Source organism: Neoarius graeffei, chromosome 1, assembly GCF_027579695.1.
Source record: "Neoarius graeffei isolate fNeoGra1 chromosome 1, fNeoGra1.pri, whole genome shotgun sequence".
Taxonomy (NCBI): domain Eukaryota; kingdom Metazoa; phylum Chordata; class Actinopteri; order Siluriformes; family Ariidae; genus Neoarius; species Neoarius graeffei.
Genome location: NC_083569.1, coordinates 122,829,049 through 122,845,616, shown reverse-complemented (window position 1 = coordinate 122,845,616; position 16,568 = coordinate 122,829,049). Strand labels below are relative to the sequence as shown.

The 16,568-nt window shown below is 44.2% G+C and overlaps 1 protein-coding gene across 1 annotated transcript; it reads left to right on the top strand.

Annotated features, from left to right (window-relative positions):
• The first annotated feature begins 1,129 nt into the window (after positions 1-1,129).
• LOC132883106 (zinc finger protein 239-like) lies at positions 1,130-15,733 on the top strand. Its single transcript, XM_060916310.1, has 2 exons — positions 1,130-1,199; positions 13,924-15,733. The coding sequence occupies exon 2, from the start codon at positions 13,942-13,944 to the stop codon at positions 14,947-14,949; it is 1,008 nt and encodes a 335-aa protein (XP_060772293.1). The 5' UTR covers positions 1,130-1,199; positions 13,924-13,941; the 3' UTR covers positions 14,950-15,733.
• The last annotated feature ends 835 nt before the right edge of the window (positions 15,734-16,568 follow it).

Here is a 16,568-nt window from a genome sequence, read left to right as displayed (position 1 = left end):
GAGTGAGGTATTGCTCATTGCACATTAGCAACAATTTTCACTTGAAATCACACTGAATTGATATTCGCATATTTTATCGCAATTGTTGTGTCTCCAACTTGTTGCAGGCTTTCGCAGCCCAGTGAGATACTGGCTGAACTTGCACTTCCTGTCTCACGGAAACTGACTTGAGAAGGGTTTGTGACGGCTTTGTGACACCAGTGACGCATTTGCAGCTATTTTGAGAGAAATTTTGTCGCACCAATTTTTTGAACATGTTCAAAATTTCAGCGACGAAGGAGCGACACTTTGCGACTCATGCGAGGAAATTGAGAAGCCCCACGAATGTTTCAAGACACTTTTGAAACTCTCTTGCGAATGACGTTCACAATTTATCGCAAGCTGTCGCAGCCCAGTGAGATACTGGCTGAACTTGCACTTCCTGTCTCACGGAAACTGACTTGAGAAGGGTTTGGGACGGCTTCGCGACACCAATGACGCATTTGCAGCTATTTTGAGAGAAATTTTGTCGCACCAATTTTTTGAACATGTTCAAAATTTCAGCGACGAAGGAGCGACACTTTGTGACTCATTCGAGGAAATTGAGAAGCCCTGCGAATGTTTCAAGACACTTTTGAAACTCTCTCGCGAATGACATTCACAATTTGTCGCAAGCTGTCGCAGCCCAGTGAGATACTGGCTTAAGTGCATTAGTCCACACTTTGCTCTTTGCTGATTGGGCCGTTGCTGTGCGAACTGCATAGTGATACCAAAGGTTTCTGACTGACTGCATGCAATTGACTGGAAGCAGCTGAATATGGGGGGAAAAAGAGAGAGAGAGAGAGAGAGAATGACTCAGTTGTGCTGGTTAACTGGTATGAATGGCTCATTCACAAACTGCACACCACTATTGGAACACAATGGAAGAGTCACCTCAGACAACACCATAGAAAAGCCATACAATTACTTGAAATATACCTTGAACAAATTAAATTATTACTATTATTAGTCAGAGAGAGCAGATGGAGGTAAGATTGAGGGAAATGGAGAACCAACTGCTGGAGAATCGCACAACTCTGTCACTTTAAGCACATTTACTCATCATCCAGTCCAGTAGGTGGCGCTAAAACACCTCACTATAAGGAGAAGGAGAAGAAACCGGAGTGAAAAATAATAATCGCGTTTGGAGAGAATAAATCGGTTTATCTTTAAATCCTGAGGTAAGTTAAAGTGAAACTGGTTCTCTGAGCTGCTCGGTGTTGGTTAACAGTTTACTGACTGGATCATAAATGGAGCTCTACTTCACACTGAATTGGGTTTTGTGAAGATTATTACTGTTTTTAACCTTTAAAAAAAATCTGTACTTATTTTGACTATCAATTCCATTTTTATAATTTGATTCAGTTTTGTATTTTGCAGTTGCTAAGGATTAAACTAAGTTAGTTTACCTCAGATAACATTTAGTATTATTACTACAATAGTGTATTGGACCATTTTAGGTGTAAATTTTTTTTTAATTAATAATAATAATAATAATAATGATGATGATGATTATGATATTATTAATAATAACATACTGAGCTGGCGGCACAGTGGTGTAGTGGTTAGCACTGTCGCCTCACAGTAAGAAGGTCCTGGGTTCGAGCCCCGGGGCCGGCGAGGGTTTCCTCCGGGTGCTCCGGTTTCCCCCACAGTCCAAAGACATGCAGGTTAGGTTAACTGGTGACTCTAAATTGAGCGTAGGTGTGAATGTGAGTGTGAATGGTTGTCTGTGTCTATGTGTCAGCCCTGTGATGACCTGGCGACTTGTCCAGGGTGTACCCCGCCTTTCGCCCATAGTCAGCTGGGATAGGCTCCAGCTTGCCTGTGACCCTGTAGAAGGATAAAGCGGCTAGAGATAATGAGATGAGACATACTGAGCTGGGGGGTAATATTCCAAAAAGGAAACAAAAACTTCCTGAGGTTAAGAAGGAAATGCACAGATACACCAGTTATAATGTCAAAATAGCATTGGAAAGTCCTAGAAGTCTGGGAATGTTCTGGAAAATGGGTAAATTTCAAAATATTTAGGTGAGTAAAAGTATTGGAACACAGTTCCAATACCACTTCGGGTTGGTTCAACATTTTCAACACGTTCACAAGCATACAGACCGTACACTAGGTGGAAGGGGGGTAATGCTCACTGTACACTTTTAAAATCAATTAAAAATGTTGATTGTGTCATCAGGAGTTGAGGCCACAGTGTTCAAAATGAGTGCACACAAGATTTCTTGCCTAGCTTGATATAGCATATGATGACCTCAGGGAATAGCTCCACATGTTCCACAACAGTCACAAACAATGGTGGTGATGACCGTTTTGAAAAGCGCTTTAATTTTGCTAAAAGTAGAACAGTTGCAATATACAAAAAGCCAGTAAACCTATGTAACAACTTCCTGAATGTCTGTGTTCATGCATGGCAGTTTGAAGAGGTCAGATGCTCTGTTTCCACGCTGCCTGGCCTTTTGAACCGGCAAGTTCGAACCGTTTGGAAACAAGCACCATACAACCACACTATAGACAGGCGCGTGGGAACACATTTTAGGTCAGGGGTGCTGCATATTAAGTAGCCTAGTTAATGGGGGTTATATATATATATAATGCCGTTATAATGCACTTTAAGATTTATACCTTGACATCGCTAAAGCGCGGTACCCGACATTCCATAATCTACATGTAACGCATGTAAGCAGAACCAACCTGTGATTTTGGCTGATGTGTCTGAAGACTCCGAAGAAGCTCCATTCCTGAGGCACATTAACTGAATATTTTCCATCATTAACAGGTTGTTTTAACTACATGGTGATGGAAAGATATAAAGACTAACTATTATTTTAACATATCCTGAAGCATTGGTGCTGGAACCAGTTTTAAAGTGATGTAAGAATAAGCGGGGGTTCGGGGGTTTCTCCCCTGAGAAAATTTTTAATGTTGTAGAGGCTAGATAGCGGGTTTTGCGCAATTTTAGACAGAAAGAGAACGGTCTTACTATGCTACCAGAAAGCATGTTCTCATATCAGTTAGGCTGTGAAAACCATACAGGTCCGCATTGGAAGTAGGATGAAGAGATTTAGCCTATCGGGGGGTTAATCTTACAATGTAGCCTACATAAAAACGAATTTTAAATACACATCAGTCATTTTTATGCATTATGTTTATATTCTGATATGAATTTCATTGTGTGATATTTTAAAATTGCTCAGATGGCGAAATTAGTAATGATTTAAAACGTTTCATCCCTGCTCAGTAGGGGTGCGCAGCACCCTCAGTACTCCAGTAGAGGGCGCTGCAGTGCCCTCAGCACCCCACTTCGCGCACCCTTGGCTATAGACCCCTTGCACTGACTTCACATTTACGTTAGCAACCATTGCTACCCTAGACCTGGGGGGACAAGCGAACTTTGTTTACATACTGAAGCCAAGCAATGATGTGTGAAGGAAACTACAGCTAAAAAAGCTCTACTACCAGATTACTTGGATAATCTTAGTCAGAAAGAAGAGAAGGGTGGATATACATGGAAGTTAGAGTTTATTAGTGATTATGATCCCTACAAAATTCCCTGAAGCGATTGGAGTGATGGTGTAGATTTGTGGCCTAGCATTAGCTACATGTTGGAATATGCCTTCTTTTTCCTGAAGAGTCCTGACACAGAAGAACAGTTTAAACAAACAAACAAAAAAACCTACAAAAGCAAGAAAACCTTCTTTGTCTAAAGAATTTTCCTGACACCAGCTTTTGGGAACAGAATGTTGCAAAAGCCAAAGCATTTACTTTCAAAGGACTCCTAGCTGAACTGTTGGCTAGATGGTATTTCTGGCCCTCCCTGTCTCAACAACCGCAAGGACATCTAGTTACAGAGCTATTTGCACTCTGTCATTTATACATTGATACTTATTGTTAATATCTGAAGTGTTATTTGTAAAATAACTATCTTATTCTAGACTTTCAAACAATATTTTAATTTTATCTAATAGTGGATGGTACAATAATTACAGATGCTAGCAATCAGCACATTCCAATTGTAGCTATAGTCATATCAACCTTGTAATAATAATTTCAATAAATGGTTAATGTTTAGTTCCCTCTTCATTTATTCTCTCTTCAGAAGGCATAACGGAGTCACACAGGTTGAAGTGTGCAACGGACAATAACAATTTTATCCAAAAGTTTTCCTACTAGGGCAGCATGGTGGTATAATGGTTAGCACTGTCGCCTCACAGCAAGAAGGTTCTGGGTTCGAGCCCAGTGGCTGACAGGGACCTTTCTGTGTGGTGTTTGCATGTTCTCCCTTGTCTGTGTGGGTTTCCTCTGGGCACTCTGGTTTCCCCCACAGTCCAAAGGCATGCAGGTTAGGTTAATTGGTGGCTCTAAATTGACTGTAGGTGTGAATAGTTTTCTCTGTGTCAGCCCTGTGATGGTTTGGCGACTTGTCCAGGGTGTACCCTGCCTCTTGCCCATAGTCAGCTGGGATAGGCTCCAGCTTGCCTGCACAGGATAAGCAGTTACAGATGAGGGATGGAAATAGTTTTCCTGCCTTAGTTAATTTATTTTCATTTCACATGCATGCAGCTGTTGTAAAGTTCAGTCTGTGTGTTTTTTTTTTCAGGCTTGGCTCCTCTTGTGTCCTCTCGTCTCGTTTTCAGGCTTAGCTCCTCTTGTTGTATTCTCTTTAACTACTTGTTTCTTTGTTGTTCTTGAAGAATTTGCTTCTCTTTGTTAACATTTTTCTTCATAGCTATCCTTCTATCAAGATAAAGTGAAAACACATAAAGCGGCCCAAAACAATGCAAGCGTAGGGCATTTTAACAGCTAGCAAAGCATAGTAACACTTTGTGAACAGTGAGCTTAGCTGACCACCACTTCATGTCTTGCATATCTAATGAGGCGGATGGGACATCGGATGCAACCCACCTTTTGCATGCTAGAGCAGCTGTTAGCCATCCCATGAAGAGTCTATCCTGATGTGGCCAGACCGAAGCTGTGTGTTATGGTAGCTCTGATTTCAAACATGTTTACCATTAATTAGCCTGTGACTGGACACATTCATATCTACACTAGTGTATCTCAAACAATTAAAATATCATGAAAATTTTCAGTATTTTCCATCCATTATTTAAGAAGGTGAAATTTAATATATTCTATAATCATTACATGTAAACAAATGTTTCGAGCATTTTTCTATTTTAATTTTGATAGTTATTGTATGGCCTACAGTGCCAAAAAAAAAAAATCCTCTATTTTGAGTGTTTCATTTCAAGGTTTGGGAAAAAGTATAAATACTGTGCATCTCTGTCTGGTTATGTGTATGTTTGTGTATATATAATGAGAATATGAATAAAATGACCCACTCAGACTTCCTTCGGGTGGTCTTTTTTCCTTCAGGCTTGGGTCCTCTATCAGAGACCTGGGAGTTTGAGGGTCCTGCACAGTATCTTAGTTGTTCCTAGGGCTGTGCTTTTCTGGACCGAGATCTCAGATGATGTTCCTGGGATCTGTTGGAGCCAGGCTCCCTGTTTGGGGGTCATTGCACCAAGGGCTCCTGTCACCATAGGGACCACTGTTGTCTTCATCTTCCACATCTTTTCTAGCTCTTCTTTCAACCCTTGATGCTTCTTGAGCTTCTCAAGTTCCTTTCACCTGATGTTCTTGTCACTTGGTATTGCCACATCTGTCACCACAGCCTTGTTCTCCTGTTTGTAATGGATTAGCCATTACCAGTTTGTCCATCTGTATCTGGAAGTCCCACAGGATCTTAGCTTGGCCATTCTCAACCACCTTGGGAGGTGTGTCCCATTTTGACCTTGGGACTTCCAGTCCATACTTGGCACAGGTGTTTACATATTGTGATAATAGCCTAGCCATATGCCATCAGTAGATCTAATAGAAGACATCTACACAGGAATTAGGACCTATTGCAAAAAAGCAACTACACACTCAGGCTTTCTTAGAGCAATTCTTTTCTCCTCATGATGCTCACTAATATTCACTAGCTCACTAAAATGAATGGGCTAGATACTGTGCATAATTATGCCAGCTACGTCTACACAACAGTTATGTATCACCATCTGGGATTTGTTCAACCTTTTGTGATACAAATATTGTATTTTCTTTCAAAATTTGGTTGATGGACTTTTAAATTTTGCCAGTATTAACAGATTAAGAAAGGAGGTGCGTTTAATGGACTTTAAAGTCAGTAAGAAGTTGAACTCGGGTTAATTTGTGTTAATGTTTATTAATTATTAAAATTGCTCAAATACCAATATTTTGTTTCTTTCCAAACTCTTGGGTCCAGTAGTGAGGTTTAATGGTGCTCTCTGGTGCATTCTAGCACTATTTCAGCCAAAATGTGATGCCTTCCAAACAGCAAAATTTTGGCTGAGATAGCACTAGAATGCACCAGAGAGTACCTAGAAATGCAAAATTTTCTGAGGGACGCTTTTAACCCGCTCCACAGCACTTGATGGAGACACAAAGTTTCAGTCTTGGTTTTTTTTTTTTTTTTGCTCCCACCCCTACATCTTTGCACAGTCTGCACCTGGGGTCCTGCCTCATGTGGTAGATCCCAGCCTCTATCAATCTTGTGCTTAGGGCCTGTTCCTGTGCAGCTATGGTTAGTGCCTCTGTGCCTCCATCTTTCAGTCCAGCTTTATCCAGCCACTGGTAGGATTTTTCAATATCTGCCACTTCCATCTGCCAGTGGTATGTCCCGTGCAGTGGTTTGTCTTTCCATGATAGTTCCTCTTGCACTTCCTTCTCAGGTTTCTGCTGCCTGAGGTATTCACTAAGCACTTCTTAATTTGGGGCCATCTTCCTGATGTACTCATGGATCTTTGTTGCTTCATCCTGGATAGTGGCTCTGACGCTCACTCGTCTTTAGCCTCCTTCATTCCCTCTTAGCGTACAGCCTCAAGGTGCTGGACTTGGGGTGAAACTCTCCATGCATTGTCAGGAGTTTTCTTGTCCTGATGTCGGTAGCCTTTATCTCCTCCTTCCACCTTACTATGCCAGCAGGGTATCTGATGACCGGCAGGGCATAGGTGTTGATAGCCCGGACCTTGTTCTTCCCATTCAGCTGACTTCTCAGGACTTACCCTCTGTAAGTATTTGGCTGTTGCTGCTTTCCTAGTGGCCTCTTCATGGTTGGCATTTGCCTGTGGGATTCCAAGGTATTTGTCACTGTCTTCTATGTCTTCTGTTATGCCATCTGGTAGCACCACCCCCTCAATTCTGACTGCCTTCCCTCTCCTTGTTACCATCCAGGCACACTTATCTAGTCTGAATGACATTCCAATGTTGTTCCTGTAGATCCTGGTGGTGTGAATCAGGGAGTCAATATCTCACTCAGACCTGGCATACAGCTTGATGTCATCCATGTAGAGGAGGTGGCTGATGGTTGCTCCATTTTGTAGTCTGTATCCATAGCCACTCTTGTTGATGATCGGGCTGAGGGGGTTCAGTCCTATGCGGAACAGCAGCGGGAACAGGGCGTCTCCTTGGTATATGCTGCACTTTATGATGACCTGTGTTATTGGCTTGAAGTTGGTTTCTAGGGTTGTTTTCCACAGCCTCATTGAGTTCTTGATGAAAGTTCTTCGAATCCTGTCAATGTTATACAGTTTTTCAAGCATTCCAGGATCCATGTACAGGGCATCGAGTCATGGGCTTTCTTGTAGTCAATCCAGGGGTGCACAGATTGGTATATCTGGTACTCAAGCTACTACATTATCTACTGTTAGCTGATATTTTTCTCCTTTAGTGTTCCTACCAGTTCCTTTCTGGGCCTCACTCATGTATTGAGTCATGTGTCTACTTATTTGCTATGATGCCTGACAGGAGCTTCCATGTTGTGCAGAGGCAGGTTATCGGGCAGTAGATGGATGGGACTGCTCCCTTCTGTGGGTCCTTCAGGATCAGGCTGTCCAACTGTCAGTCAACCATTCCAGGTGAGTCCCATCCATTAGCAGCTAGTTAATCTGTGGTACCAAGTACCCATGTAGTGAGGTTAGCTTATTTAGCCAGTAGGCGTGAACCATAGCTGGGCCTGGTGCTGTCCAGTTCTTCATTTTTGAGACTTACTTGGATGTGTAGAAATAGTTTAAGGTGGGTGGAGCACAGAAGCACGGCAGGCCAGAACTGAGTTCTCACAAACTCTTTTATTGTACTTTTCAGCGTCTTATACAGTTAGGTCCATAAATATTTGGACAGAGGCAATATTTTTCTAATTTTGGTTCTGTACATTACCACAATGAACTGTGAACAAAACAATTCAGATGCAGTTGAAGTTCAGACTTTCAGCTTTAATTCAATGGGTTGAACAAAATGATTGCATAAAAATGTGAGGAACTAAAGCATTTTTTAAACAAAATCCCTTCATTTCAGGGGCTCAAAAGTAATTGGACAAATTAAATAATTGTAAATAAAATGTTCATTTCTAATACTTGGTTGAAAACCCTTTGTTGGCAATGACTGCCTGAAGTCTTGAACTCATGGACATCACCAGACGCTGTGTTTCCTCCTTTTTAATGCTCTGCCAGGCCTTTACTGCAGCGGTTTTCAGTTGCTGTTTGTTTGTGGGCCTTTCTGTCTGAAGTTTAGTCTTTAACAAGTGAAATGCATGCTCAATTGGGTTGAGATCAGGTGACTGACTTGGCCATTCAAGAATATTCCACTTCTTTGCTTTAATAAATTCCTGGGTTGCTTTGGCTTTATGTTTTGGGTCATTGTCCATCTGTATTATGAAACGCCGACCAATCAGTTTGGCTGGATTTGAGCACACAGTATGTCTCTGAATACCTCAGAATTCATCCAGCTGCTTCTGTCCTGTGTCACATCATCAATAAACACTAGTGACCCAGTGCCACTGGCAGCCATGCATGCCCAAGCCATCATACTGCCTCCGCTGTGTTTTACAGATGATGTGGTATGCTTTGGATCATGAGCTGTACCACGCCTTCACCATACTTTTTTTCTTTCCATCATTCTAGTAGAGGTTGATCTTGGTTTCATCTGTCCAAAGAATGTTCTTCCAGAACTGTGCTGGCTTTTTTTAGATGTTTTTTAGCAAAGTCCAATCTAACCTTTTTATTCTTGAGGCTTATGAGTGGCTTGCACCGTGCAATGAACCCTCTGTATTTACTTTCATGCAGTCTTCTCTTTATGGTAGATTTGGATATTGATACGCCTACCTCCTGGAGAGTGTTGTTCACTTGGTTGGCTGTTGTGAAGGGGTTTCTCTTCACCATGGAAATTATTCTGCGATCATCGACTACTGTTGTCTTCTGTGAGTGTCCAGGTCTTTTTGCATTGATGAGTTCACCAGTGCTTTCTTTCTTTCTCAGGATGTACCAACCTGTAGATTTTGCCACTCCTATTATTGTAGCAATTTCTCGGATGGGTTTTTTCTGTTTTCGCAGCTTAAGGATGGCTTGTTTCACCTGCATGGAGAGCTCCTTTGACCGCATGTTTTCTTCACAGCAAAATCTTCCAAATGCAAGAACCACACCTCAAATCAACTCCAGGCCTTTTATCTGCTTAATTGAGAATGACATAACGAAGGAATTGCCCACACCTGCCCATGAAATAGCCTTTGAGTCAATTGTCCAATTACTTTTGGTCCCTTTAAAAACAGGGTGGCACATGTTAAGGAGCTGAAACTCCTAAACCCTTCATCCAATTTTAATGTGGATACCCTCAAATGAAAGCTGAAAGTCTGGACTTTATGCCCATGTCCATTATATAACTATAACTTGAGTATGTTTCAGTAAACAGGTAAAAAAACAAAACAAAATTTGTGTCAGTGTCCAAATATATATGGACCTAACTGTGTTTCTTTCTCTCACACACACACACACACACACACACACACACACACACACACACACACACACACACACCAGTGTCCAGGTTGGGGGAGAGCTCCCTTCCTATGCTCTCCCTCTCCTCTTATAGGGTGCGGTCACTGGGGAAGAGACACAAACACAGGTTAAGTCCCATCAGGTGCAGTGATTTTGCCACTTACCTTCCCTGGCTCTGCCCTCCATTCACAGACAGACGCTTGACCACCCCCCGCTTTCACATACCCCCACCGCCTGACTCAGGCCGGGGAGTCGTCCAACCTGCAGCTGACACCCCCCCGACGGGAGAGGAAATCCGCCACGACCATCTGCGCCCCCGGCCTGTGGACCATCTCGAACTTAAACAGCTGGAATGCCAGATACCAACGAGTGATCCGCGCGTTGGCATCCTTCATGCGGTGAAGCCACTGAAGGGGTGCATGGTCCGAACCCCCAGTATTGATGGCCATGCTTGTGAAAAGTTCAAACAAGTCATTTAGGCCGCTGCTGATGGGTGCTGGAGTAGGAGATGGCGCAAATGTTTTGGGCACTGAAGATGGAATGAAGTTCTGGCCAACTGCAGGACTGCCTTCAACACCACCTCCAAGATCTCTGAGCAGGCTGTCGAGACCACTTCCTAGAAGGTCCACGGCTCCCATTTGCATGGACGAGACCTATGGCACATTGACTGGAGGACCCAGGTCGAGATTGAGAAGGTCACCCAGGAGGTCACCTTGAGATGGAATAACCTGAGGCTGGTCGATAGTGGAAGTCGGGCTGCTGCTAACTGGGCTCTCGCCGGTGTCGATGCTGCCATGCTGGATGGCAAAGTCAGTCATGTGCTGCAGGGCTTTATTAATGAAAGTCATGTCCATGTACATATTTTCCCACTGCCAGGGTCACGTTCCAGAAATTTCCAACCCTTTCGCCTTGACTGCTGGTAACCACACAACTTCAGGTGCAATGTAACCCCCCCCCCCCCCCCTCCGTTTTGGTCTTGGGCCTCGGGCAGACCACAATCCCTGCTGTCTTATTGATTTGGGGACGCACCTGCCCATTGCCCAAGTGGAAGCCCAGATACCGTACTTCCACCCGTCCAATCGCACACTTCTTCGGGTTGGCTGTGAGACCCACTCGCCTCAGCGACCTAAGGATGGCCCTTAGGTGTTCTAACTGCCACGGCCAGTCATCTCCTCATCTCATTATCTCTAGCCGCTTTATCCTGTTCTACAGGGTCACAGGCAAGCTGGTGCCTATCCCAGCTGACTACAGGCGAAAGGCGGGGTACACCCTGGACAAGTCGCCAGGTCATCACAGGGCTGACACATAAACACAGACAACCATTCACATTCACACCTATGGTCAATTTAGAGTCACCAGTTAACCTAACCTGCATGTCTTTGGACTGTGCGGGAAACCGGAGCACCCGGAGGAAACCCGCGCGGACACAGGGAGAACATGCAAACTCCACACAGAAAGGCCCTCGCCGGCCACGGGGCTCGAACCTAGACCTTCTTGCTGTGAGGCAACAGCGTTAACCATTACACCACCGTGCCACCCTGCAGCCAGTCATTACTATAAATAATAATATCATCCAAGTATGCAGCCACGTAGGTGGTGTGGGGGCGGAGGACCCTATCCATAAGCTGCTGGAATGTAGCGGGCGCCCCAAACAGCCCAAACGGAAGCGTGACGAACTCAGGGTTTTTTCTAGAAAAATTTAGTATGAGGGCGCTCACCATGGCGAGGGAGCGAAGCGGGGGGGGGGGAGATGGTGCCGGTTGTCCCCCCCCCGCCGTGCAAAGCCTTTGAAAAATGCTCCAATGGGACATTCTGAGGCTATCTGAGAGGGAAATTGTAACAAATTGTCTGTCAACATTGAAAAAGAAAGAAGTAATCTTCTTCTGCCCCAGACAGTCTTTGGCTTTCTTCCGCTTCGTGCCGCGGGATGACATCTTTAAATGCCCAAGTGTCAACAAAAACAACTCGCGAACTACTTCTGTCAAAAGCTCCTGCGCCGGTGGGTGAAAGGTCATTCAATCTCGAGAAATCTCGCTATACAAGTCTGCTGACCCTAACCCATGTCAAATCTCGTGAGAGCAGCCACGACAAGTAAACAACTAAACAACATGGCGCCTCAGTCTGGAAAACGCCAATTCGGATTGTTTTTGCACCGTCTGGCGGTGTATCTACTATGATTGGAATATTTTTGGAGCAATTATAACGTATTTGATGATCAGACACATTGTCACGTAGTGTTGCTGGGATGTTTTCACGGAGTCGGTAAGGGGGCGCACGCCGAGAGTAAGAGGGCACAGCGCCCCGTTCCCCCGTTTAGATGAAAGCCTGCGAACTGATGTAAGCCAAACAGTGTGGAAAAGGCCATTTTCTCTCGGGATAGTGGAGTCAAGGGGATCTGCCAATATCCCTTTGTCAAATCCAGTGTCGAATAAAAACGAGCCGTGCCTAGTCGATTGAGCAACTCGTCAATACAAGGCATTGGGTACGCATCAAATTTAGACACCGTGTTGACTCTTCTATAGTCCATACAGAACCGGACCGACCCGTCGGCCTTGGGAACCAAGACCACCGGGCTGCTCTAGTCACTGTGGGACTCCTCGACAATGCCCATTTCGAGCATGGCCTCGAGTTCTTCCTGAACCACCTTTTTTTTTTTTGTGTGTTCGGGCAGTCTGTAAGGGCGGCTGTGCACTACTACCCCCGGGGGTGTCTCAATGTGGTGTTCTATGAGGTGGGTGTGGCCGGGCAGGGGCGAGAACAGATCAGAAAATTGTCTGCAGCTGGGCGACCTCCGTGAGTTGGGTCGGGGAGAGGTGGTCTCCACAGGGGACCGGAGCGGTGGGCAATGTCAGTTTTCCTTTTTGAACCTCTGTCCCCAGCTCCGCCTCCTCTGGAACCACCAACACCAATGCCACGGGGACCTCCTCATTCCAAAGTTTTAACAAATTGAGGTGGTAAATCTGTAATGCCCTGTCCGTTCGCCTCACCTCATAGTCGACGTCCCTGACTTGCTGTGTGACCTCAAAGGGTCCTTGCCACCTGGCGATCAATTTGGAGCTCAACGTGGGCAACAACACGAGTACTTTATCTCCTGGTGTGAATTCCCTAAGCCGCGTGCCCCTGTCGTACAGATGGATTTGACGTTCTTGGGCCTGCCGCAAATTCTCGCGGGTTTCAGCACCACTGTAGAAATAGTTTAAGGTGGGTGGAGCACAGAAGCATGGCAAGCCAGAACTGAGTTCTCACAAACTCTTTTATTGTACTTTTCAGCGTCTTATATTTCCCTCGCCCGCACACACCAGTGTCCAGGTTGGGGGAGAGCTCCCTTCCTCTGCTCTCCCTCTCCTCTTATAGGGTGCAGTCACTGGGGAAGACAAACAAACACAGGTTAATTCCCATCAGGTGCAGTGATTCTGCCACTTACCTTCCCTGGCTCTGCCCTCCATTCACAGACCGACGCTTGACCATGCCCCTGCTGCCACAGTCTGCCACAGTGATGGTTACTGGGTCTTGTTCAAGGAGATTGCTGTATTTATCTCTGAGGTCTATTACCCACTGAGCACTGACATTGTGGGTTGTTGTTGTTGTTGTTGTTTTTTTTTTAACACCCCCCCCCCCCCCCCCTCCCATATCCCTTTCCAGTATTGTTCAGTCTCCAGCCTTGGTGGATCTGGAACCATGGTGTTATTACCCTGCCACTGGGAGTATAGTTTTGATGGTTGAGTGGAGAACACCCAATTTATTCTCTTGGCTTCAGCTTTGCTTGTGTACCTCCTTAGATGGGTAGCTAGGACTGAGAGTCTTTGTTTGGCAGTCTCTAGGGCCTTAGGTAGGGACAGCTTGCTTTTATTCCAGACATTGTGAAGGGCACTGTATAATGCACAAGTACAGCATAGCCTCTGTACCTATAGAACAAAAGTAGGCTACTCATGGTATTATCCAAAAAATGGTCAGAAAATGGAAGTGATTTATCCCTTACCCCTTTATTGTGGACCATTGAGACAGTGCTGTTTTATATTTTTGTTAGTAACTTCTATTTTTATCTCCCCAGAGACAAAAAAGAAAAATCATGATGCCCACAAGAGACTCCAGTAACTGTCAAAAGACTTCCAGGGCACCTGATATTTTCACCAGTTCTTCAGAAATGAAGGAAGCGCTTCACCCTTGCTTAGTTTGTGGGAAGAGTTTTACTTCCCAGAATAAACTCCGACGACACCAGCGCATTCACACAGGAGAGAAGCTGCATCATTGTTTACAGTGTGGAAAGAGCTTTGCTCAGTCAAATACTCTCCAATCACACCAGTGTGTTCACACAGGTGAGAAGCTGTATTACTGCTCAGATTGTGGAAAGAGCTTCAATAAAAAATGTAATCTCCGAACACATCAGCGCATTCACACAGGAGAGAAGCCGTATCACTGCTCAGATTGTGGAAAGAGTTTCAGTAAATCAAACGATCTCCGAAAACACCAACGCATTCACACAGGAGAGAAGCCATATCGCTGCTCAGATTGTGGATCGAGTTTCAATGACTCAAGCGCTCTCCGAAAACACCAGCGCATTCACACAGGCGAGAAGCCCTATCACTGTTCAGATTGTGGAAAGAGTTTCAATGAATCGAGTGCTCTCCGAAAACACCAGCGCATTCACACAGGAGAGAAGCCATATTACTGTTTACAGTGTGGAAAGAGCTTTGCTCAGTCAAATACTCTCCAAACACATGAACGCATTCACACAGGAGAGAAGCCGTATTACTGTTTACAATGTGGAAAGAGCTTTGCTCATGCATATACTTTCCAAAAACACCAGCGCATTCACACTGGAGAGAAGCCGTATCGCTGCTCACAGTGTGAAAAGAGCTTTGCTCATGCATATACTCTCCAAATACACCAGCGCATTCACACTGGAGAGAGGCCATATCATTGCTCGCAGTGTGGAAAGACCTTTCCCATGTCAAATGCTCTCCGGAGACATGAGCGGATTCACACGGGAGAGAAGCCATATCACTGCTCAGATTGTGGAAGGAGTTTCAGTGAATCCGGTTCTCTCAGAAAACACCAGCACATTCACGCAAAATAGAAGCCATGTTGCTGTTCATCGTATGGAGTCTGTTTCTCTGACCCCAATAATTTCAACCCGCACCAGTGAATTCACACGAGAAATCATTTATCTGCTTATAGTGAAGGGAGTTTTTACCCTCCAGGGTTTTGTCCAAACACACGAATGCATGCATACAGGAGAGAAGCCATATCCCTGCAGTGGACTAAATTTTGTTCATTTTAGAAAATTCAAAAACATCAACAAATGCACACAAGAGGAACTGTACCAGTGCTGAGGAGTGGTAGGTGAACATGTTCAGTGTGACTACTGAAGACACTGAGGACCTTTTTGTTCGTTCATTTGTTTCTTGGTATTTGTCATGATTTTTTTTTCCTATGGAGACACATGACCTTATGAATTGTACTAAGCCTTCAGAGTTCAACCCATGGATGTTTTTACAGAGTAATGATAAAAAAAAAAACACGATCACAGCACCAAAAAGAACCATAAACAACCAAATCAACCAAGGAAGTCGTTACAGAGAAAAGATGGAAGATGAAAGAAAGGGAAAATTATCATAAATAATAGACCGGCAGCCCAGAGCAATTTGGTTAAATGAACATGGTACCAACATCTGACCACATGAGCATTTAGGTTGTAATCTACCATATACAGAACTGGATGTCTGTGGCGGCACACCTGCTGCATGCTCCCCCTGGGGTCCTTACAAAGAGGCCAAAAATTGCGCTATATCAAATATTCAAGGTACCAACTGAAACCAACTTAAAATGATAGTGTATAACACACAGAGTACTGAATGACCTACAGTAGTGCTCGAAAGTTTGTGAACCCTTTATAATTTTCTATATTTCTGCATAAATATGACAAACATCATCAGATTTTCACACAAGCCCTAAAAGTAGATAAAGAGAACCCAGTTAAACAAATGAGACAAAAATATTGTACTTGGTCATTTATTTATTGAGGGAAATGATCCAATATTACATATGTGTGGCAAAAGTATGTGAACCTCTAGGATTAGCAGTTAATTTGAAGGTGAAATTAGAGTCAGGTGTTTTCAATCAATGGGATGACAATCAGGTGTGAGTGGGCACCCTGTTTTATTTAAAGAACAAGGATCTATCAAAGTCTGAGCTTCACAACACATGTTTGTGGAAGTGTATCATGACACGAACAAAGGAGATTTCTGAGGACCTTAGAAAACACAATGTTGATGCTCATCAGGCTGGAAAAGGTTACAAAACCATCTCTAAAGAGTTTGGACTCCATCAATCCACAGTCAGATTGTGTACAAATGGAGGGATTTTCAAGACCATTGTTACCCTCCCCAGGAGTGGTTGACCAACAAAGATCACTCCAAGGGCAAGGCGTGTAATAGTTGGCAAGGTCACAAAGGACCCCAGGGTAACTTCTAAGCAACTGAAGGCCTCTCTCACATTGGCTAATGTTCATGAGTCTACCATCAGGAGAACACTGAACAACAATGGTGTGCATGGCAGGGTTGCAAGGAGAAAGCCACTGCTCTCCAAAAAGAACATTGCTGCTCATCTGCAGTTTGCTAAAGATCACGTGGACGAGCCAGAAGGCTATTGGAAAAATGTTTTGTGGACGGATGAGACTAAAATAGAACTTTTTGG